The sequence below is a fragment of the Chiloscyllium plagiosum genome, unplaced genomic scaffold (genome assembly GCF_037043375.1).
Source record: "Chiloscyllium plagiosum isolate Xiang-an unplaced genomic scaffold, Cpla_swu_hap1 HiC_scaffold_9, whole genome shotgun sequence".
NCBI lineage: Eukaryota > Metazoa > Chordata > Chondrichthyes > Orectolobiformes > Hemiscylliidae > Chiloscyllium > Chiloscyllium plagiosum.
Genome location: NW_028270147.1, coordinates 65396245 through 65422086, shown reverse-complemented (window position 1 = coordinate 65422086; position 25842 = coordinate 65396245). Strand labels below are relative to the sequence as shown.

General features: G+C 41.4%; 1 protein-coding gene across 1 annotated transcript in view; it reads right to left on the bottom strand.

Annotated features, from left to right (window-relative positions):
* Positions 1 to 25842, bottom strand: part of kifap3a (kinesin-associated protein 3a) — a 221256-nt gene that overhangs the window by 148340 nt on the left and 47074 nt on the right. Inside the window, exons 3-6 of the mRNA XM_087990739.1 lie at positions 17403 to 17557; positions 4965 to 5020; positions 1660 to 1801; positions 561 to 660 (exon numbers count right to left, since the gene is read on the bottom strand). Of these exons, the coding sequence (XP_087846865.1) occupies positions 561 to 660; positions 1660 to 1801; positions 4965 to 5020; positions 17403 to 17557 (453 nt within the window). The remainder of the gene's footprint in view (positions 1 to 560; positions 661 to 1659; positions 1802 to 4964; positions 5021 to 17402; positions 17558 to 25842) is intronic.

The following is a 25842-nucleotide window of genomic DNA, read 5'->3' as shown; positions in this document are numbered from 1 at the left end:
AACTCCCCATGTGCAAGGGAGCCAAGAATGTTGACCACATATTAAGAAAGAATGTGCATGTGTACAAACGTAATGGCAGTCAGAAGTTTTCCCTGGGATAACAACAACAAATCTGGAGATGACCAAGAACATTGATAGCTTGAGGTTTGAAGCAAAAATCAGTCTTGAGGCACAAAACGGACAAATCTTAGCTTTCATCATCTTCTAATTCAACTGCTGTTGCTTTTGGATATTTAAATCTGCTATTAAGTCATTTACCTGGAGTTTTATAATTGGTATGTACAGAAGCTTGAAAGTCCAATTTTAAGTAACCTTTAGAGAGGCAGAGTAGAAAAGATAATTGAGGAGAAAGTGAGGTCTGCTGGAGATCAGAGCTGAAAATGTGTTGCTGGAAAAGCGCAGCAGGTCAGGCAGCATCCAGGGAACAGGAGAATCGACGTTTCGGGCATAAGCCCTTCTTCAGGAATCCCCGATTCCTGCTACACTTTTCCAGCAACACATTTTCAGAAAAGATAATTGCCAACTGCTACATGCATTGTTAACATTTCAAATGGTCTTACCTAGAGAAACAGAAAAATATGTAAATAATGTTGGTTGCAAGCTCCACACTTTGCTTCCAGTCTTCTCGTAACACTCGAGCCAAAGCACCCAACGCAGTCTCTGAAGAGAGAAATTATGATCTTAACATGAAGAGAAATCAAAGAGAATTCAAACACAAAATAAACTTGAATATTCCACTGTAAATCCAACATTAATATTACCCAAAAGCAACATATTCAAATGACAGGTATTTTAAATCAATATGGATAAATGTAAATTTAAGCCAAGAACTAAAAGACCAAACCTATCTCATTAGAACGTGCCTTAGATCAAAGGTGAATCTACAAATTTGAGGCATTTTAGATTAGATTCCTTACAGTGTGGAAACAGGACCTTTGGCCCAACCAGGTCCATACCTATCCTCCGAATAGTAACCCACCCAGACCCATTTCCCTCTGACCAATACACCTAACACTATGGGCAATTTAGGATAGCCAATTCACCCAACCTGCACATCTTTGGACTGTGGGAGGAAACCAAAGCACCCGGAGGAAATCCACGCAGACTCTGGGAGAATGTGCAAACTCCACACAGACAGTTTCCCGAGGCTGAAATCGAACCTGGGACCCTGGTGCTGTGAGGCAGCAGTGCTAACCACTGAGCCACCATTGAATAACAGAACAGGTGGAATTGCCTACCACTTTTCCCACATTGGTTCTGGTGATGTCTAATATTAAAAGTAGAAAAAGTGAATTTATTTTTAATGTGACAATAAGTGAAGATAAATGTTCAAATATACAAAAGAGAGAGAACGCAAAATTACCGGATAAAGTTAACAGTGAAAGAACATCGGAAAGTCATTAATTAAAAAACTGGAGTGAGATTAACAAAACTTCCATGATATTGGTAGGTAGACAAGCAGGAGGCTGGAAGGACACAGCAAGCCAGGCAGTATCAAGAGGTGGAGAAGTCAACACTTTGGGTGTGACCCTTCTTCAGGGCTGGGATGGCTGTAAGGGGAGCTGCAGATATTGCTAAGAACAAGGATAAGGAGCAAGAAGGTAAAACCAGATACTTATGACAGGGCATTGGTGCTTTATGGCTGAAAAGTTTGCTTACCATTTTGTAGCAATTCTTCCAAGTTGTCAGGATTACGAGCTAGTTGAAGAATGAGAGCTGAACCCCGCACTTTGTCAGGTATGTCCTCATACAGCAGTTCTATATAATCTTCTATATCATTAATATTTGCAATTTCATCAATCTGCAGGTAATAAAGAATTTGAATGGGAATCCAGGTATTATTCATGCAACTCATGTAAAGTCAATAGAAAGGATTAAAAAAAGCCAAAATTGAAAAGAAAATGCATTTTCCAACAACTAATCTGCCATCAACAAAAACAACAGGATACATGACTTTGTTACAAAACGTTCTGAGAAATGCCAGCATCACAGTCGCCAATTAAATTCAACATGTTATCAAAAAAAAGATGGAAGCACAGCATACTGCAAACCGTACAAACTCAAAAAACATTCTGGCAATAGTAGTGAAGGCATATGCACCTGAACTAGCTGAGTCAAGCTGTTTCAGTCCATCTAAAACACAGGTATCTATCCAATAATGTGGAAAGATGACGGGATACGTCCTGTCAATAAAATGTCAGGCAGTAATTGGTTGGGCTGGATATATCCCAATAAATCTACTCTTAATCATCAACAAAGTGATGTTAAGAATCAAGGGGAGTATTATTAAGTGGTTCTTGCTCAACAGATACCTCACTCACTGACACGGAGGCTGCTGAGCTCCTGAACTCATGACAGCCGTCACTCAAACAGGGACAAAGGAACAACTTCAGAGACAAGGCGAGTGTGACTGCCGTTGGCATCAAGGCAGTAACTGACCAAGTCTGGCACCAAGAAATCCTCACAAAACCCGCATCATTAGGAATGGGGGGAAATCTCGTCACTGGCTGCAGTCATAGCTAGCACAAAGAAAAACAATTGCAGTTGTTGGAGTTCAATCATTTCAATACCAGCACATTACTACAAGATATTTTCAGGGTAGTGCCCCAAGCCTAACCATCCTCAGCTACTTCAATGACCTTCCTTCCAGAAGTGGGAATGTTCACTCGCAACTGTAAAATGTTCAGAGCCATTTGTATATGCAGCAAGATCTTCCATTTTAAGTTAATTCATGGTATGGCCAAGGATTTAATGTTCAACCCAAGTTGTTCTTGAAAAGGTTCTTGAACTGAAGTTAATTCGGTATAGATTTAGCCACAATGCTATTAGGGAAGGAGCTCAGGATTTTGACTCAGTGACACTGAAGAAACAGGGATGCATTTCCAAGTCAAGGTGAGAGGCTTGGATGGGAGCTTTACATGGAGACAAAGTCCAGAATGTGGTAGATACATGACAAGTAACACATGAGCCACAGAAGTGTCAAGAAATAACATCTCCCACAAGAGAAATTTCAAACATCTCCCAGTGATATTTACTGGCAGTACCTTTGCCGAATCCCTTACCATTCAAATTTCACAATTGACAAAACTGAACCAGATCAACCACATAGATACCACAACGACAAAAAGGAGATCCCTCTCCTTCCATAAAGTCGGACTACCATCTACAAAGCACATGCTGGCACGCTCTTCACTTTGTGGATGAGCGCACCTCAAACAACAAAGAAGCTCAACACAATTCAGGACAAAGCAGTCTGCGTTGATTGGCAATGTAGCCACTACCTTAAATATTCACTGCTAACACAGTGTCAGTCATGTACACCTATGCTGGCTCCACTGCTTCTCATCATTTATTTAAATGATTTGGACGTGAAGGTATGGTTAGTAGATTTTCTAATGACACCAAAATTGGAGGTGTCGTGGACAGCAAAGAAGAATACTTCAGAGTACAATGGGATCTTGATCAGATGGGCAAATGGGCCATGGAGTGGCAGATGGTGTTTAGTTTAGATTAAGGTGCTGCATTTTGGAAAGGCCTATCAGGGCAGGAGTCTTGGGATGTTGCCAGGGTTTGGAGAGTTTGAGTTGTAAGGAGAGGCTGAAAAGGCTGGGACTATTTCCCTTGGAGCGTCGGAAGCTGAGGGGTGACCTTATGGAAGTTTATAAAATCATTAGGACACCAATAGGATAAACAGACAACGTCTTTTCTTTGGGGTGGGGTAGTCTAGAACAAGAGGGCATAGGTTTAGGGTGAGAGGGGACAGATATAAAAGAGACCTAAGGGGCAACTTTTTCACACAGAGGGTGGTCTGTTTATGTAATGAGCTGCCAGAGGAAGTGGTGGAGGCTAGGACAATTACAACATTTAAAAGACATCTGGATGGGTACATTAATAGGAAGGGTTTAGAGGGATATGGTCCAAATGCTGGCAAATGGGACTAGATTTATTTAGGATATCTGGTTGGCATGGATCAAAGAGTCTGTTTCCGTGCTGTGTATCTCTATGGCTATCTGCAAGATGCAGAGCAGCGACATACCAATGCTCCTTTAACAGCACTTTCCATGTCAGTAACCTGGGGAGACAAGGTCAGGAGATGCATAGAAGCACCATCAGCTGCAAGCCCCCCTCCAAGCCACACACCATCCTCACTTGGAGCTACATTGCCTTTCCTTTATGTAATTGGCTCAAAGTTTGAGAACTTTCTTCGAAACAACATTGTGGATGTCCCTCCAGAAAAGGCTACAGCAGTTCAAAGCAGCAACTCACCATCAATTTTTCAAGGGCATTGAGGAACAGAAAATAAATGCTTTACCAGATAGTTCCATAAAAATCCTTTGAATAGTTTAGTAAAAAGAAAAATGCTATTTTGTCACAAGTGTTGAAACAGCATTTCATTTCCCCGAAACTTGAACTTCAGACTTTCTGGAATCTATTCTACAGAGGCTAGTTCAAATAACTAAAGTGTATGTTTATAATAAACAACATACAATCAAGATAATACTCTGGATTTTAATCAATATTTGATTAGTTTTGCATTAAAAATTGATCTAAATTGATTCTACCGGCCAGTTGAAAAGAATGTGAAAGGTTCAATATTTTTATCTGTTTTTAGTTCATACTCCTCAATGTATTCTGCATGTATTTAACACAAAGACAACATCTAATGATACTTGAATTAAAAGTAATTTGATTGTTTTATCTACATGGTATCAATTTTATTCTGAGAAAGTTGCTTTTTTTTTCTTTCAGGCACTGGCTGAGCCACGGTGCATTTTCATTTTTTGATCATTTATCAATACAGAATTGACTTCAAATTGTCTACAATAAATGATGAATAACAATCACAACTGTTAAATGTTTTATCACAATAGATACTCTGCATGACTCTCTTACTTTGCAAATTATTCGTGCAACATATAGTTAGAAAATTTCATTCATTTCAGTGCACTTTATTTGTCACTCACTTCCATTCCTTCAAAAGGAGGTGGGTCCTTTAGTTTGCTGATCTTCTCTCGCTTTTCTGAAAACCAAAGTTAATAGATCTTAGCTTATGCAAGAAGCACAATCATGGTAAAGCTCAAAGTCCAAATAAGAGATAATTATAAAAGGCTCTGCTTATAAAGTACAGAGCGTCTTGTCCTCATTCTTCCACCACATTGGAACTCCATATTCACCATCTGCCATCTTCACCACCTTCATCATTTCAGTTTGTCTCTCCACAGATGCTAGCACAGCTGCTGAGAAGTCCCAGCATTTTCTGCTTTTAGTACAAGAGTGTTGATGGGGAGTTAAGTGCTACAGAGATTGCATTTAAATAAATGAGCAAAATAACCAATGCTCATATTGCTATCGTAAAATAAAGCAATATTAACACTATGGGTTGCACTTAAAGATGTCACATTACCTGAAAGGGTAGTTTAAGAGATAAATGAACATAGCAGCCAACATCTAACTCAGATGAGCATGCAAGATTCGAGATAGCACATTTCGATTAAGTCAGAAGAAATTGTTGCAGGAACAGGTCTTTTAGCCCACCAACCCTTTTCCTATATGCACCTGAAGATGATATGGAAAATCTTGCTCATTATATGAATCAAAATGCAATGTTCATTTAATTTCTACTAACTGCTCATCTTAAAATACGAGCACAAATGAAAATCAAGTTACAATTTACTTGCATTCCCTAATTTTTAAAGATACAACGGGCAAGAAAGATAGGTTTAGAGACTTCCATGGTAACCTCAGTCGATACAGGAACAGAATCCATGCTGTTTGCTATCACTCTGGATTGCAAGTCAGCCATCCAGCCAACTGATTCCTTGGGAACTGCCCAGGAAATTTGAATTTCTGACAGGGAGATTGCCTGCCTCTCTGGACTCTCCAGGTCTAACATTTTGTATGTATCTGGTGGTTACCCAAGAAATGTTAGAACAAAAAACAGTACAACATAGGAACAGGCCTTTCAGCTCACTAAGATAGCACGAACATTTGCTGCCTTTCTAAACTACAACTTTTCACCTCTATGTTGTCCACATGCTTTCATATATCTGCAAAGATGCCTCTTTGATGTTGCTATTGTATCTCCCTCCACCCCACCACTACTTCTGGCACAGCACTCCAGCACTTACCACCCTCAGTGTAAAAAACCTGCCTCACGTCTCCTTTAAAATTAGACCCTTTCAACTGAAACATATCCACTAGTAACTGACATTTCCACCTTATAATTAAGATTCTTGACAATCGATTCTATCCATGCCTCATGATTTGTAAACTTCTCTCAGGTTGCCCTGCATTCTTCAACATTCAAGTGAAAACAAATCAAGTCTGTCCAATCTCTCCTCATCGCTCATACCTTCCAAACCAGGCAACATCCAGGTAAACCTCCACATCCTTCTGTTTGTGTCGCAACCAGGACTGTTCACAACATTCCACATGTGGCCTCACTAAAATTCCATACAGCTGCAACAGGACTTATTAACTTTTATAATCTATGCCAAAACTGATGAAGGGAAGCATGCCATATATGCCTTCTTGACCACCTTATCCACTCATGTTGCCACATTCAGGAAACTACATCAGATCCCTCTATTTGTTGATGCTATTAAGGGTTCTGCTATTCACTTCGTACTTCCCTCCTGCATTAGAGCTTCCAAATTACATGACTTCACATTTGTCCAGATGAAACTCCACCTGCTATTTCTCTGCCCAAGTCTATAGCCTGTCTCTTGCTGTATCTTCTGGGTATCCTCTTTACTATCCACAGCTCCTCCAATCTTTGTTTCATTCAAAAACTTATTCAGGGCCACCTACATTCTCAACTAAATTATTTACATATTGAAAATAACAGGAGACCCAGCACTGAACCCCTGTGGAACACCACTGATCGCAGATCTTCAACCTAAAAAACACTCTTCCACTGCTACTCATCTATAAGCCAGTTCTGTATCCATCATATCAGCTCACCATGAATCCCATGTTACTTCAACTTTTCTATCATCTTGTCATGAGGACTTGAACAAAGGCCTTGCTAAAGTCCATATAGACAACATCTATCACCTTGCCCTCAATCATTTTTGCCACTTCCTCAAAAACTCCATAGTTTTTGAGACACCACCTTCTCCACACAAAGTCATGCTGCCTTTCAGTAATAAGCTGCTATTTTTCCAAATGCGAGTAAATCCTACCTGAAACCCTCACATGTTCGACAGATTAAAGCCATTTAACACCAAAATAACTATACAACTTACCACCCCACTCAGCTAGCCCTAAAATCCCCAGACCCAACCTTACTGTAACGTACCACCTAATTCCCTTCCAACTGGGCCAGGTGCATCATTCAGTGCTTTCCAACAAATCCTACACCAGCCCCAAAAACCCCCCAAAACTAAAGTTACTCACACCCCTATCTGACAACTCCTTCCAACTCAACAAGTCCCTGATCCATCTCATTCACCAGGTTGAAAAAAAAATCAAAAGACAGAGTCATAGAGTCATAGAAATGTACAGCATGGAAACAGACCTGTCGGTCTATTCCGTCCATGCCGACCAGATATCCCAACCCAATCTAGTCCCACCTGCCAGCACCTGGCCCATATCCCTCCAAACCTTCCTATTCATATACCCATCCAGATTCCCTCTTAAATGTTGCAATTGTACCAGCCTCCACCACTTCCTCATACCACCCTCAGAGAAAAAGTTGCCCCTTAGGTCTTTTTATATCTTTCCCCTCTCACCCTAAACCTATGCCTCTAGTTCTGGACTCCCTGACCCCAGGGAAAAAACTTTGCCTATTTACCCTATCCATGCCCCTCATAATTTTGAAAACCTCTATAAGGTCACCCCTCAGCCTCCGACACTCCAGGGAAAACAGCTCCAGCCTGTTCAGCCTCTCCCTATAGCTCAAATCCTCCAACCCTGGCAACATCCTTGTAAATCTTTTCTGAACCCTTTCAAGTTTCACAACACCTTCCCAATAGGAAGGAGACCAGAATTGCATGCAATAGTCCATCAGTGTCCTAACCAATGCCCTGTACAGACGCAACATGACCTCTCAACTCCTGTATTCAATACTCTGACCAATAAAAAAAAGCATACCAAATGCCTTCTTCACTATCCTATCTACCTGCGACTCCACTTTCAAGGACCTATGAACCTGCACTCCAAGGTCTCTTTGTTCAGCAACACTTTCTAGGACCTTACCATTAAGTGTATAAGTCCTGCTAAGATTTGCTTTCCCAAAATGCAGCACCTCGCATTTATCTGAATTGAACTCCATCTGCCACTTCTCAGCCCAATGGCCCATCTGGTCAAGATCCTGTTGTAATCTGAGGTAACCCTTTTCGCTGTCCACTACACCTCCAATTTTGGTGTCATCTGCAAATTTACTAACTGCACCTTTTATGCTCGCATCCAAATCATTTATGTAAATGACAAAAAGTAGATGACCCAGCACCGATCCTTGTGGCACTCCACTGGTCACAGGCCTCCAGTCTGAAAAACAACCCTCCACCATCACCCTCTGAGGTCTTCTACCTTTGAGCCAGTTCTGTATCCAAATGGCTAGTTCTCCCTGTATTCCATGAGATCTAACCTTGCTAACCGGTCTCCCATGGGGAACCTTGCTGAACACCTTACTGAAGTCCATATAGAATACATCTACCGCTCTGCCCTCATCAATCCTCTGTTACTTCCTCAAAAAACTCAAGTCTTAAGCTCATTTGCTGGAATTGAAAAGAAAGGATTTGAAGGCAAGAAGGTCAAATCAAACATCAGATCAAGACTTGACAGATACTTGTTTATCAGGTGTGTCATAGAGTCGTGGAGTTATACAGCACTGAAACATACCGTTCAGTTCAACTTATGCATGTTGACTAGATATTGACTAGGTATTGACTAGATATTGACCACAAATTGATCTAGTGCTATTTGCCTCTGTTTGGCTCATATCATTCTAAACCATTTCTATTCTTGTACCCATCCAGATGCCTTTTGAATGTTGTAATTCTACCATCCTGCACCACCTTCTCTGGCAGCTCGTTCCATACATGTATCACCCTCTCTGTGAAAACGCTGCCCCTCAGGTTCCTTTTAAATCTTTTCCCCTCTCACCTTAAATCTATGCCCTCTAGTTTTTGGACTCTCTGACCCTGGGAACAAGACCTGGCTCGAAGGGAGAAGACAAAGGGTGGTGGTGGAGGGTTGTTTTTCAGACTGGAGGCCTGTGACCAGCGGAATGTCACAAGGATCGGTGCTAGGTCCACTACTCTTCATCAATTATATAAACAATTTGGATGTGAACATAGGAGGTACAGTTACTAAGTTTGCAGATGATATCAAAATTGGAGGTGTACTGGGCAGCGAAGGAGGTTACCTCAGATTACAACAGGATCTTGATGAGATGGGTCAATTGGTTGAGGAGTGGCAGATGGAGTTTAATTTAGGTAAAAGTGTTACATTTTGGCAAAGCAAATCTTAGCAGGACTTATTCACTTAATGTCTAGATTAGAGTGGTGCTGGAAAAGCACAGCAGGTCAGGCACCATCCAAGGAGCAGGGAAATCGACGTTTCGGGCAAAAGCCCTTCATCAGGAACCAAGGCAGGGATCCTCCGGGGTGGAGAGATAAATGGGAGGGGGTGGTGCTGGGGAGATGGCAGCCAAGAGTACAATGGTGGATGGAGGTGGGGATGAAGGTGATAGGTCAGAGAGGAGGGCGGAGCGGATAGGTGGGAAGGGAGATTGGCAGGTAGGACAGGTCATGAGGATGGCGCTCAGCTGGAAGGTTGGAACTGGGGTAAGGTGGGAGAGGGAAAATGAGGAAACTGGTGAAGTCTACACTGATGCCCTGGGTTGAAGTGTTCCGAGGCGGAAGATGAGGCGTTCTTCCTCCAGGCGTCGGTGGAGGCGGCCCAGGACCTGCATGTCCTCGGCAGAGTGGGAGAGGGAATTGAAATGTTGGGCCATGGGGCTGTGGGGGTGATTGGTGCGGGTGTCCCGGAGATGTTCCCTAAAGCGCTTAATGGCAAGGTCCTAGGGAGTGTTATCAAACAGAGACACCTTGGAGTGCAGGTTCATAGCTCCTTGAAAGTAGACTCTCAGGTAGATAGGATAGTGAAGGCGGTGTTTGGTATGCTTTCCTTTATTGGTCAGAGCATTGAGTATAGGAGTTGGGAGGTCATGTTACGGTTGTACAGGATGTTGGTTAGGCCATTTTTGGAATATTATGTGCAATTATGGTCTCCTTCCTATCGGAAGGATGTTGTGAAACTTGAAAGGGTTCAGAAAAGGATGTTGCCAGGGAGGAAGAATTAAGCTATAGGGAGAGGTTGAATAGGCTGGAGCTCTTTTCCCTGGAGCGTCAGAAGCTGAGGGGTGACCTTATGGAGGTTTATAAAATCATAAAGGACACCGATAGGATAAACAGACAAGGTCTTTTCCCTGGGGTGGGGGAGTCTAGAACAAGAGGGCATAGGTTTAGGGTGAGAGGGGACAGATATAAAAGAGACCTAAGGGGCGACTTTTTCATGCAGAGGGTGGTGTATATATGCAATGAGCTGCCAGAGGGAGGCTAGGAAATTGCAACATTTAAAAGGCATTTGGATGGGTACGTGAATAGGAAGGATTTGGAGGGATATGGGCCGGATGCTGGCAAGTGGGACTAGATTCAGTTTTGACAAAGGGTCAGTTAGATTCGAAACGTCAGCTCTTTTCTCTCCTTACAGATGCTGCCAGACCTGCTGAGATTTTCCAGCATTTTCTCTTTTGGTTTCAGATTCCAGCATCCGCAGTAATTTGCCTTTATCCAGGGACTAGATTCAGTTGGGATATCTGGTCAACATGGATGAGTTGGACCGAAGGGTCTGTTTCTGCGCTGTAAATCTCTATGACTTTGGCTATTCATCACGCCCTTCATGGTTTATAAATCCCTATAAGGTCACCCCTCAGCCTCCAACACTCTAGGGAAAAATAGCCCAGCCTATTCAGCCTCTCCCTGTAGTTCAAACCATCCAAACCTGGCAACACCTTTTTAAATCTCTTCTGAACCTTTTCAAGTTTAATAACACCTATCTCTTAATTAGTTGAAGCCTATTTGATTCTCATTTTACACAGTACACATATTAGTGGCAAAGTTAACATAATACATAAAAGTAACATATATTTGAATGATAAATACTATAATTAATTAAAAACTCATTAAGAATGGCAACACAGGTGATATATCAAATCTATCGAGTGTGTTCAAGGATACCACTGCATTCCGGAGCAAGCACATTTGCAGTAAATGTGTGAAGTTCAAGCAGCTTTGGCTCAGAGTTTGAGCTGACGACAGAATTATAGACACTATGATGCATCAGGCAAGTGGAAAGTTATGTGGATTCTTTATGGCAGAAGAAAGTCACACCTCTGACAATAGGGTGTTCTGATATGGTCAATGGTCAGAGACAGGCAGGTGTGACTGCAGGTGAGGCAGGTAAGTGACACATACGACAGAAGTGCAGGAGTGTCAGCCTCTTCAATCATCTAAGCAGTTTGAGATTGTCTCAACACCTTTGGCTGAGAAATGGGGCTATGGCACAAATGAACAAAATGACCATGATACTGCGTTACAAGATGCCATTCAAGCATGGGAAGCCATTAGGAATGCAGCGGCAGTAGGGGACAACATAGCTGGGAATTTACACTATTCTCTTAAGCAATGAGCATGAGTTCACATTGCTGTGTTGTCTGTACGGTGCCAAGGTTCAGGACATCTGTTCTGGCGTGGCTAGGCCAAATGGACCATCCATTTGTGCCTCGCCATTTTTCCAATGTGACATCCAGCATGGTATAAATAACTGCTGCAATTTACTCTGACAGCTTACTCCCCGCAAAGTATTAATAACAAAGACCTAAGAAATTAAAATAGCTGAACTCAAGCACCAATGTGTCTTCACCATGTAGTCTATGACTGGTACAACACTAGATCTGCTGACAGATGGGCATAGGCCAAGTTTAAATGTTTTGCCTTTGACACCAATGTTTGACATTTCCACCTGACATGTCACTGTTACAAACAGGCCCAGATTTGTGCCACCACCCACCATTTTTGGTGATAAGACTTAGCAAATTCTCAGCATTCCTCCAACGATATCCAAATAATTAAACAGTTCAGTTGTTCTGGGATATAAATACTAGCCCACTAAGCTATAGGCCCACATTGATCATTTCAATTTGTTTCCAAACAAGAGCATGCCAGGTCATTGTTATGATGCGCATTTCGTCAACATGAATTTGCTGAAACACAATTGATGAATTGGGTATGCTGTTTCTACAGCACAACTTGTAAAACATGTGTTGGCTGTATTGCGATTATATGTCGACACTTAAAGCACTGTTTCTAACACAACATCGCGTGATAGAAGAACTGACTATTGAAAATCCTGATCCTCTTCTACCATGTGAAAAACAGCTTTTGAAAAGTCAACTATCAAAAACATTTTGAGTACTTGATAGGGTTTCCTATGGACTCAGGCTAACTTGCTTGGATTTTTAATACTTTTGTTTAAATTGAAAGTGCTGAATACATTGCTGAGGGAACAGGTGGGGCATAGATTCTTCTTCCAAGGTGGCAAGAACAATGGAAAGCAAGTTGAATTAATTGGGCGAGAATAATCAGAATGTTGAGAGAAATTCTCACAATTAAGTTTGCCTTTCTTTGATGGAGACATCAAATTAAGCCTATTAGCACATTTTTCCATCTCATTAATTTACCCTTATGCTGCTGCTGTAAAATCAGTGGGGATTGTGCGCTCCTTAATGAAAGATTACCGCAAGCCATAGTCACTCAAGCCTCAATTTGAGGAAAGTGCAGATTCAGCAAGAGCATAGAATCCTTGAAAGAGATTGGCCACTTATGTGCAGAGGGCACAATAATAGTAAAGTGACTCAACAAAAAGAGGGAGGTTATAGGGTAATTGGTGCCACAAAAATGAGAATTGAAAAGAATGGCTGGTAGGTTGTGGACCAGAACCAGAGTTTGCAGTTCACTCACAAAAATGCAAAGTTGGAACTTCCCAACTAATCTTTCCGAAATCAATAAGGTCAAAAACTGAAACAAAGCACTTTTGAAGTGGGAGCAGTAATTAACTTTCTTCAAAGGAGGCGGAGTGTAGCACTGGAATGTGAGCCCAAGGGGCCATGCACTCATCAAGTGATTAAACAATGCTAGCCATCTGCCTTCAATACACAGTTAATCTTCAAGTCAACATTCTTCAAATAATCCAATTCAGACATGCAGTCATGAAGGACTCATTAGGAGTACTAATGCCCACTGATTGCTGCCTTGAAATCCGGGACTTCAAAAATACTCCATGTAAAAAGTCATTTGCCAACACAGCCTCATTCTCGCAATGGGCCAAGGCATACACCCCAAAGAATTTGAACTCTCAACGTAGCAGCTGCCTTCCCTGACAAACAACAGTAAGCCTGCTATTCTTTTATTATTAAGGTGGAATTCATGTTACAGGATGGCACATGAGAAAAAATGAGCAATTGTCTAGCAGAGTGACATGTAATGCCTGAGAGAAGCTAGCGAAAGGCCAGAGCTTGGAGTAGACTTTTTGCTAAAGCAAGAAGTTGGGGGTAAGGGGGAGGGGGTGGGAGCAAGGTGGGTGGTGAGGGGTGGAGGGCAAGAAAGGAAGAGGCTGCAAAGATCTATGCCATTTCAAACCTGTCAAAGATACACCCCACTAACTAGGAGCTGGGAAAACTTGAAATGACTGAGGTCGTCAATGATTTGCAAACAAACGTGGCATTTCAATCATCTCCAACTATTTGTGATCATGATGAATTGGGCAATGCAATGAATCCTTGCATGAGTATTTCAGAAGCAATGAGGGCTGGACAAGTTGGTAGCTACAGACAATGAAGTGCACAAGACATTTATCTGTGTAAAGTTAAAAATCACACAAGGAGAAAGTGAGGTCTGCAGATGCTGGAGATCAGAGCTGAAAATGTGTTGCTGGAAAAGCACAGCAGGTCAGGCAGCATCCAGAAAGACATTTCGGGCATAAGCCCTTCTTCAGGAATGAGGAAAGTTTGAAACATTTGTTCTGGATGCTGCCTGACCTGCTGCGCTTTTCCAGCAACACATTTTCAGCTAAAAATCACACAACACCAGGTTATAGTCCAACAGGTTTAATTGGAAGCACAGTAGCTTTTGGAGCGACGCTCCTTCATCAGTTGATTGTGGAGGGCTCGATCGTAACACAGAATTTATAGCAAAAATTTGCAGTGTGATGTAACTGAAATGATACATTGAAAAATTGATTGTCTGTTAAGCCTTTCATCTGTTAGAATACAGTGATAGTTTCACTTCTTTCATGTGTAAATCACAAAACCATTTTTTAAAAAATGTTGCATTCTCGGGTTAGCTGTTAACAATGGTGATAGCTAGACAATATGTTGAAGGTGTTAGCCCCCTGTGTTCTCTGTCTATGACCTGATGTTTAGATTGATTCCAATCTAAAAAGTGAGATAACAGAGTTTCACATAAATTCATGCAGTTTTTGAGCTCAGAGTTCTACATGAATGTATGCAGTTTTTGAGCACAGTGCAATGTAACTCTGCAAGTACAAATTCACCACACAAAATATATGTCTGCATGTGGGTCTTTGTCTGTGTGTGTGTGTCTCTGTCTGGGATGGGGGTTGAGAGTGTGAGAAAGTGTGAGTGTGTGTGTGTGTGTGTGTGTGTGTAGTGAGTGCAGAGTGTCTTAAGTCTGTGAGGGGGTGCATGTGTGAGTGTGTGTCTATAAGGGTGTGTGTGGGTGTCTGTGTGCGCGTCTGTTTGTACCTGTGTCCGTGTGTAGGAATATCTGTGTGTGTGTGTATTGCAATGGTGATCACCTGTAATGTGACATGAGCCCAAGGTCCCGGTTCAGGCCTTCCCTATGGGTACCGAACTTAGCTATCAGCCTCTGCTCGGCCACTTTCCTCTGCTGCCTGTCCCAAATCCACCTTGGAGAATGGTCACCCGAAGGTCCGAGGCTAAATGTCCAGGACCACTGAAATGTTCCCCAACTGGGAGGGAACTCTCCTGTCTGTTGATTGTTGTGCGGTGCCCATTCATCTGTTATCGTAGCCTTTGCTCGGTTTCCCCAATGTACCATGCCTCCGGGCATCCTTGCCTGCAACGTATAAGATAGACAACGTTGGCTGAGTCACATGAGTACCTGCCATGTACAAGATGACAGGTTTTCCACGCATAATAGTGGTATCTATGTTTACAATCTGACACGTCTTGCAGCGTCCACCGGGACAGGATTGTTTGGAGTTGTCCTGAGAGCCGGGCAGTTTGCTACGAATAATGATCTGTTTGAGGTTTGGCGGTTGTTTAAAGGCAAGTAGTGGAGGTGTGGGGAAGGTCTAGGTGAGGTGCTCATCCTCATTGATAATGTGTTGCAGGTCACGAAGAACATGGCGTAATTTTTCAGCCCCTGGAAAGTACTGAACAACGAAGGGTACCCTGTCAGTTGCAGTACGTATCTGTCTCCTGAGGAGGTCATTACGGTTCCTTGCTGTGGCACGTCGGATGAGTTGAGCATCGTACCCCGTTCTTGTGAGGGCATCCTTGAGTACTTCCAGGTGTCCGTCACGTGCCTCATCTGAGCAGATCCGGTGTATGCGTAGGGCTTGTCCATAAGGAATGGCTGTTTTAATATGTTTTGGGTGGAAGCTGGAGAAGTGTAGCATCGTGAGGTTGTGTGGAGGTTTGCGGTAGAGTGTGGTGCTCAGGTGTCCGTCCTTGATGGAGACGCACGTGTCCAAGAATGAGACAGACAGTCGAGAGTAGTCCATGGTGAGTTTGATGGTGGGATGAAACTTGTTGATATCACTGTGTAGTTTTATCAGTGACTCCTCGCCATGGGTCCAGAGGAAGAAAATGTCATCAATGTACCTGGTGTACAATGTTGGTTGGAGATTCTGCATAGAGAAGAAATCTTGTTCGAACCTGTGCATAAAAATGTTGGCATATTGGGGTGCAAATTTGGTCCCCATGGCTGTTCCGTGTGTCTGGATGAAGAATTGGTTGTCAAAGGTGAAGACGTTATGATCGAGGATAAAGCAGAGGAGTTGTAGGATGGCGTTTGGAGACTGGCAGTTGTTGGTGTTGAGTACTGAGGTTGTTGCTGTGATGCCATCCTTGTGGAGGATACTGGTGTAGAGGGTGGAAACGTCCATTGTGACGAGGAATGTTCCCGGTTCGACTGGTCCGTGGGTGCTGAGTTTCTGTAAGAAATCCGTAGTGTCGCGACAGAAGCTGGAGATCCCCTGTACAATAGGTTTCAAGATGCCTTCCACATAGCCAGAGAGATTCTCACATATCTGTGTACATGATGCTGAACTTTGCAGTTCATCATACGTAAGGAAATGCAGCTTAATGGCAGAGTTACAGTGATGGGTGTACAAGTATTAGGCAACAGAGAAGACTGTGTCATTTAGCCTTGTGCAGCCCAGAAGATCACTGACCTTGTGACACTGCTGCTGTGGTCTCAATGAAAATGGACAAGCAATCACATTGCCATCTCTGCCCCTGCTAGGCAAACCTGGTGGCCTGGCCCCCTGATATGGTCAGCCATGAAGGGGCTGACCATCTCTGTAACCCAGTCCAACAGTGCATGGAGGACAGTCACTGTAAACCTTGGGCCAGTTTGATTTTCTTCAGACTTATGGCTTGAGGCAACTGTCACAGGCTGATGGGCAATTCTAGACTTGTCGCACCTTATGTTGTGTCCAGCTAGCCATTAACTAAAGCCCCAGAGCTTCAAAACCCAGAAGGTCCTGCCAGTGCTGAGATTCACAATGGAATTTGCCTAGTAACCATTGGCGCAACTTTCACTTGGGTAGATAATAAGAAAAGCAAGTGAACTCACTCAACCACTGACAAATATTACACCGTTTAACTCATTGACCATCATTTTTGTAACTCACATGGGAAAATTACACTTATGGTAAACTGACCAATCCACTAAAGCCCCTTGGGTTAATAACGGTCTCTGCTATATGAGGCTTTACAAAAAAAGGCTCATTTGCTTCTATGTCACTCATATAGCATCACCAGCACTCACCAATTGATCTACTGTGCTTCAGAAGTAGATAAAGAGAGAGTTATTATTAATCAAATTGGTTTAAACCACTACAGAAAATGAAACCGTACCTTTGTGCGAAAATCCAGCTCCAATGGAAAAATGTAACTTCTCAAACCAATAAGATCTTTACATACTAAATTTTACAGTTTTACAAAAGAACTCTAACTAAAACTGTAAATTATAAGCTGCAATATATCCACGATAGATCTATGCAGGTTTCTAATTACTTGAAAACAATGGGCAAACAATTCACCATGAGTTTCATAAGTGACTTACCTCTTCCTGGAGGACTTCCTCTGCGGTTCTGAAGATAATAAAGCAGCTGTTCCACCTCTGCCAGCTTACTTGGATGAATGAGCTTGCATTCTTCAACCACCTTTCGTGCCAGAGATGCAATGTCAGTGTTCGCATTCAGACTTTTCAAACGGATGCTGAAAAGGAGAAAATGTAGTGAGCATCTTCTACGAAAAGATTGCAGAGTTAATGGGCCAGAATTTGGTAACAAACTCAGCAATGCTAATGACTCTCATCATAATTTATGGATAAGCTTTGCAGCGATTTCATGTGACAAATAATGAAAAGTTCAATTATTGTTCTACTTTTGAAAGTGGCATCTTAGTTTCAGCCACTCTGCTTTGTTACGCCCCCATGGAATCTTGCACCAATTGCCCTTAAACCAACCACAGAAAATTAATGTTGATGGTTACTAATAGGATAGTTAAACTTGTAATGTGATATTAATGATTGCCATTCAATTTGACACCAAAAATAAATCAATGACAAGCATGAAAACTAATCTCGTCATGGTTTTTAAATTTTTCAGTAAAAAAAGCTTTTCTTATGTCCCATCTCTTAATTTAATATTTGTCTAGATTTTATTTCCTGTATCTGATCTTACATTGAATTCAGTCCCTTTAATCCATTTTAAAATACTTGTTGGATAGCATAAAAACTAACTTCTGAACAACTGCAGCCGAGAATGAAACCATATCAATTTCAACCAACACAATACAGCAGCGCTTCACAGAAGGCTCCACAGCACTAAGGATGTCGCTGTGAAAGAGAACAAACATCTGTAAACCAACTTCCCAGTTTGGCAAACATACCCACAAAAACTGCAACCTTTTGAATAATTAAGTAGGAATGAGGGGCACTAAATTTTGTACCAATTTTGCAACCAGATGATCATGTTGTAAGAGGCATTATTCTGCTTCCAAAGAAACCTTAGTGAGGTCAGCATATTAAATTTTGATCTGTATCTGCCAAAAGTCAATACTTAGTGTGAGAAAATGAATTCTGAAGAAAACTCTTGGAAAGGCCTGCATTTTAAATTGGCATTGAAAACAGACTTTCAGTGTCCTTATGTATAGGGTATTTCTCAACATTGAAAAGGAGCATGCAACTTATCATACAGCCAAGAATCTGTCAGTTCACTATTTTTTTTTATTAAGTCTATCTAAAAACAAAAATGAAGCAGATTTTTATTCCAGGACTTAAATTTGTTCAAGGCTGTGAGTGAATAAACCATAATTGAAAGAAAAAGTAGGAACTGCAACAGCAAAAAGTTTACTAATTAAAATAATACAAGCTATTGTTGCAAAACACTGGTAGTAAATTAGATGAGTTTAACCTATATATTACCACAGCCAAATGCCTTTTTCAAATTTAAGATTCCTTTAAAAATAATGCTTCCAATTACAATCTGCAAAGCTTTGCTTTCAGAATAAATTGGAATTAATAAACGATGTAGTCATTATGACTGTAGATTCTTTACTGACAGGTGTATCAAACATTTTTTGAGGTGACAAAGAAGATTGATAAGGCAGAGTAGTGGACCCTGTCTATATGGACTTCAACAACATGTTTGACTAGGTTCCACACGGTAGACTAGTAGGCAAGGTTAGATCACATGGAATACAGGAAGAACTAGTCATTTGGATACAAAATTGGCACGAGGATAGGAGAGAAAGTGTGGTGCAGGGTTGTTTTACGGACTTGCGGCCTCTGACTAGCGGTATGCCACAAGGATCAGTGCTAGGTCCACTTCTATTTGTCATTTATATAAATGATTTGGACGTGAATATAGGAGGCATGGTTAGTAAGTTTGCAGTTTACACCAATACTAGTGGTGTAGCAAACAACGAAGGAGGTTACCTCAGAGAATGATGGGATCCCCTTCAGATGGGCAAATGGAGTTTAATTTAATGTGAGGTGCAACATTTTGGGGGCAGGAGTTATACAGTTAATGGTAAGGTCCTGGGGAATGCTGTCAAACAAAAAAGACATTGGGATGCTGGTTCATAGTTCCTTGAAAGCGGAATCGAAGGTAGATAGTGGCATGCTTGCCTTTTTTGGTCAGAGCATCGCGTAGAGGCGTTGGGAAGTCATGTTGTGGCTGAACAGGACATTGGCTAGGCCACTTTGGAATAACACATTTCAGTTCTGGTCTCCCTGACAGGGAAAAGATGTTGTGAAACAATTCAGAAAACATTTACAAGGATGTTGCCAGGTTAGAGGATTTGAGCTATAGGGAGAGACTGAACAGGTTGGGGTTTTTTTCCCCTGAAGCAGAGGCTGCGGGGTGACCTTATAGAAATTTATAAATCTTGAGGTGCATGGTTAGAATGAATACTCAAGGTCTTTTCCCCAGGGTAAGGAAGTCAAAAACTAAAGAGCATAGTTTAAGGTGACAAGGGAAAGATTTAAAAGGAACCCAAGGGGCAACGTTTCCACAGATGGTTGTGCATGTATGGAATGAGCTGCCGGAGAAGGAGGAAGAGGAGGTGGAGACTGGTAATGATTACAACATCTGGATGGGTACATGAATAGGAAAGGTTTAGAGGGATATGGTCCAAATGCTGGCCAATGGGATTAGATTAATTTAGGATATCTGATCGGCATGAATGACTTAAATGGAAGGATCTGTTTCCATGCTGCATATCTCTATGATCCTAAATATGATACACGTGCTTCACCAGCATTGTAACTTAACCTGATGGGATCAAATACTGATCTCTAAATATTGACATTTGTATCGTGCTGCTTTTCCTTCAATAGTATTATGAATTCAGTAGAGAACGGTAATGTGGTTTGTTTTGCAACTAAATGAATGCAATGATAAGTGCTAACCTTTCCAAGGACACTTGCGTTGCAAAAATAAAATTTAAAAATCTGGTATCATTGCTGGGTAAGTACCTGTTTGGAAGGATTCTAACAGTTGCCAATTGATGAACAATTTAGTCTTAAATGATTGAACCACTAACGCCAAAACGCTGCTCTGTTATGTCCTTGTGGCAGTCATATTTGTATGACTATAATTATAAAATGATATTTTTCCTGTAAGGAACTTACAGAAGTTAATGTCTATTATCAAAAACTTTGCAATGTGTTGTTTGCTCTGACACTACTGAATGTGTTTTAACGTGACAATTAAAGCCTAAAATGAGATCGAGAACCAGTCTATCATTTCTGAAGGATGCAAGGATCCATTGCAAGCTTGGAATAAATTCAAATTGAACACAATGTACATCATAGAAAAAAAAAGTATGTTATTCCAAGAGAAGACTTCTTGCTTTGACTACATATTTGGTTTTGACTTTTAAAAATGCCTAATTCTAAATGCCCACATCCCATGAAGAAAATAGAATAAAAACCACGAAATTGCTCTATCCATCTTAAATAAATAGAACCTTTCCTCTGGGCCTCTAGAGATTAAAATTAAAAGTAAAACAAAAAGCAACCAACAGGACTGTGTGCACAAATGTAAAGTTGAAGGCTTTGATTTGCAACATATGGAGATGACAAAGGACTTCAAACTATTACTGCCGCTTACAATACCTCACGGGAAATGGCATAATCTCCTTGCTACATACATTTTTCAGGTTACTAAAATCCTGCTTTTTGGAGACATCAGTTTAATGTAATCCACCATTATGCACGAAAAACAAATAATTATGAAACAAATCGAGCCCAAAATTCCTGTCTTTTCAAATTTCAAGCAAATAAAGTCATCATGAAAGAAATGTGAAAATCAAGAGTTGAGAATAGCAGACTATTCTATTTCCTCACAAATATGCACACCCTCAGGAAGTGCACGATCAAACTACAAATGAGTTTCCTCCTAAGCTGAATCAACTACTTCCCATAGTTTTCAACTGCATTTGTTTATGCAATAGTTTTACAGATTTAAATAGGTAACTTTTAAAATTTTGTTTTTATTTTGAGCTTGAATTCAACCTTTTTTTCTTTTTGGTACCTTAGTAATCTCCGTTACCCCTTTAATCAATGTGGGCATACTACTTTTATGCAGTTTGACTCTCGTGCCCAAAATTCCCCATGCAATTTACATAACCTGCAGTTCACAGTCATACCCCTTGTGACTTGAATTGAATACCTTTGTCCTTTGCTGTGTTCCTCCAATTTCTCCAAGGATCGAAGAAGCACAGTTTGCTTTGAATTTTAAAATGGTTTATAATATTGTTTTAGGTTCTTAACTTCCATCTCCTTTTATAGCTAAGACTACACTCCTTATGCCTCAAGAGCATCTTCATTTTCTGAAGCACGTCTTTGATAATAACTAGCCACTGGATCCATTCTTTTCTAACTTAGAATTCTCATGTTTAGAAGTTGCAAAGCAATAGATTTCATTTCAATTTTTAATTGATTAGTTTATTAAAAAATAACAATTAACAAATGTATCTAGAGAAGGTATTTCAGCAGATATGTGCTTGACTAGAAGTAATGAAATAAAGTATGGCTTTCCACATCTGTACCAATATATAATTTCATAATTGACCTTTGTTCATATAATTGTACCAGTTATCGGAGCAAATTGATCTGACTAATACTCACTTCAAGTCTACAACAGTTCCTTTAATTGGGTGAAAGTGAGTGCTGCAGATGCTGGAGATTAGAGTCAAGAATAGAGTGGTACTGGAAAAGCACAGCAGGTCAGGCAGCATACAAAGAGCAGGAAAATAGACGTTTCGGGCAAAAGCCCTTCATCAGTAATGCGGCTGGGAGCCTCGGGAGTGGAGACACAGTGGGGGGGGCGTGGGGTTAAGTGGGGAGGAACCACACAGGGAGGTGGTGACACGGGGGGAGGAACAGAACAGGGGGGAGCAGGAGGACACAGGGGAGGGGTGAGAGGGAGGATGGATCGAGGGAGGGGGGGGAAGAGGTGGAGTTGGGGTGGGGTGGGGAGGAACACTTCAGTGGTCAGGGAGATTCGGCCTTGGATCTTCAGGTGACCATCCTCCAAGTCGGACTTCGGAAAATGCAACAATGCAAAGTAACCAAACAAAGGCCGATAGCCAAGTTCAGTACCAGTGAGGATGGCCTCAACCAGGACCTTGGGATTATGTCACACAACAGGTGACCGCACTACACTATACACTCTCTTTCACACATGCTCACGCAGACCCTCTCTCTCACACACACACCCCACATACTCACCCATGTGCACACCATCTCTCAGGCATAAACTCCATCTCCCCCCCCCCTCACACACACACAAAGTCTATGGCACATATCTGTATTTGTAGAATTGTATTTGCTGATACATTCTATTTTGTTCAAAAAGCACAATCTGTAATGCAGTCAATATTTTTATTATCCATGTGACCTTTTATAAACTCCTACGTTGGAAATAGAATCAGTCTGACTCAAGATTAGAATACATACAGATTCTAACCTCACACTTCTAATGCATTGTCTGAGCTGAAATGTCACTTTTTTTTAGTATAAAACATTAAGTTATCTCAAGAACGTGACTTTAAAAAAGGTTTTTGGATTTACATATTAATGAATCAAAACCCGCAACCCATTCTGAAAGACGAAAGACCTAACAGCAATTTGTACGTTCAATATATCGCATCAGCGCGTGAAACCATGATCTTTTGCTATACAGTCTGTGTCGTATAATCCTACTCCACTAGCTAACTTATGAAGGCGCAGCACTCCAAAAGCTTGTACTTCCAAATAAACTTAGACTCAAAACTTTGTCATGCTCTCTCTACATGGATGCTGTCTGAGCCGCTGTGATCTCCAGCACTTTGTTTTCAGAATGGATTCCAGCTTCTGCAGTAGCCCTTTGATCACTTTGGTGCTGATGCCTTCATATGCCAAGTTGTGGAGGTGATGGACTGGGGTGGACAAAGTTAAAAAATCACTCAACACCAGTTTATAGTCCAATAGGTTTATTTGAAAGTATTAGCTTTCAGAGCCCTACTCCTTCATCAGGTAACTAGTTGGAAGCTGTTGGACTAGAACTTGGTGTTGTGATTTTTAACTTCATATGCCAAAGCTGTAATCTCTAGTATTCCCTCTCTAATCATCTCAACACTACCTGGTTCCCCTTTAAGATATTAAAACTTCTGCCTTCCATATAGTTTTTAATCATCTTCCCTAGTATCTCATGAAATTCTATTTTATAACACTGTCGCAACACACCCTACAATTTTATTTACTATATTAAAGATGCCACACAAACTTTTATATTGACGAAAGCGCTGGTAAATTTTAACATGCCATATACAAAATCTAATCTAAGAATACATTAAATACTAATCAATTGTATTTTACAAAATAGGAAAATAAATTCATTACATATTTTATTAATTTCATAAAAATGCTTCGATGCAAATTAAGATGATTAAGGTTAAGAGTTTCCAAGATCTGTCTGTTACTATTTTAATATCATTAGTATGGATAAATATTACCTGAATTATTTAATTAAGCGATGAAAGATGATGGGAGATTAATAGTGTTAGACTAAGCCCATCAGACTTGTATTATGAAGATTAATCACCATAATAGCAAATGTTTCAACAAAATATTTGCTAATAACTAACTGAAAGAATTCCCTGTGCTGATCTGTCAGCAATGAGCTGGCTTTTACTTAAAAGCCACGATGGTTGGTTGAAAGTTCATTTCCTTTGAAATCTCTAAAGATTCTGACAAGAATTTTTGAATGCATCCCAAGAGATTTTCAGACTATGCAACACTCTTTCCACCCAATGAAGCACTCAGTGGAATAATCTGACCTATTACTATTACCAACTGCCAGTATTATGGGATTTAAGAGCACTGCTTTTACAACAGGAACACAAGCAGCTTCTTGAAGGTGCACAACGACTATCCAATCTCACATACCACCCCCAAGAAGTATCTCAGGGATCCATCAAAACTGATGAATAAAATTTGCATTTCATTCATCTTTCAACTGAACACCCTCCTAACAGATAATCTTTGCCAAACTCATACCTGAGTTTGACGCTTTATTATTCAGCGCACTAGACAAATGTTGCAAAGTCAAATAGCACATCAATTAAGGTCAGAGAAAGGCAGAATATGAAGATCCAATTCAGCTAAATACGGAGCAAATTGGGCCTCTAGGAATAAAGTGAGGTCATCACCAACAGCAAAAAGATAGCACTTTTTTTTCGATTCATTTGTTAAGTTGCAGCAGCCAGCTCTCTGAAATTGCCTCTCTCACCTTCTTCACCCTATCAATTCTCAAGGTTCTCGTTAAAACCGACATCATTCACTAAGCTCCTGGTCAGCTCTCAGATTTTGAACCTAGGTACCTTCGTACACAGGATGGTGCCGTAAGTGGCGACTTGTAAACTTTTCACTGTACTCATGAGAGTATGTGGCAATAAATCTAATTCATAACATGTGGCTTGGTGGCAAATTGTTATGAAATTATTCCTTTGAAATTGATAACCCATCATACATTAAAGATGCTTTCTAATTCAGAATATAATCGTAAAATTGGCAACATGCCTAAGGAAAAGGTAGCAGATTGCTAAAGGTTTGGTCTGTCCAGGCCATCATCATTTTTCTTTTATTTTTCTCACTTTTGCTTTCAAACTGAGGGCAAGGTAGCTGGGAAAGTGATAGCTGGATGAAGGTGAGGGAGAAGGTGATAGGTCAGAGGGGGAGTGATTGACAAGTCCAGAAGGTGTGCCAAGTTGGAGGCTTGGGACTGGGATAGTGTGGGGGGACGGAAAACAAGGAAACTGTTGAAATCCACTGTTATTTTTGTGTGGTTGCAGGGTGCCAAGGTGGAATAGGCGGCATTCCTCCTCCAGGTGTTGGGTGCTAACAGTTTGGAGGAGGAGGAGGCACAGCACCTGCATGTCCTTGACCGAGTGGGAGGGGGAGTTGAAGTGTTCAGCTACGGAGCAGTGGGGTTGGTGGGTGCAGATGTCCCAGAGATGTTCTCTGAAACCATCCGGTGGTGGCCTATCTCTCTGATGTAGAGGTGACCACACTGAGTGCAATGGATGCAGTAGATAACATTGGTAGAGATACAGACACATTTCTGATGGATGCGGAAAGGTCCTTTGGGGTCTTGGACAGAGGTGAGGGGAGTGGTGTGGGTGCAGATTTTGCACATCCTGCGATGGCAAGGAAAAGTGCCAGGATTGGGGTGTGGGCTGGTAGGGGCCCACAACACTCCCCTCACCTCTGTCCTAGGCCCCAAGGGATCCTTCCACATCCATTAGAAATTTACCTATACCTTTACCAATGTCATCTACTGCACCCGCTGCACTCAGTGTGGTCTCCTCTACATGGGGGAGACAGGACATCTTCTTGCAGGTCGTTTCAGAGAACATTCCTGGGACACCCATCAACCCCATGTCTGAACATTTCAACTCCCCCTCCCAAGGGTCAAAGTCCTGGGCCTCCTCCACCGCCAAACTGTTTCTAC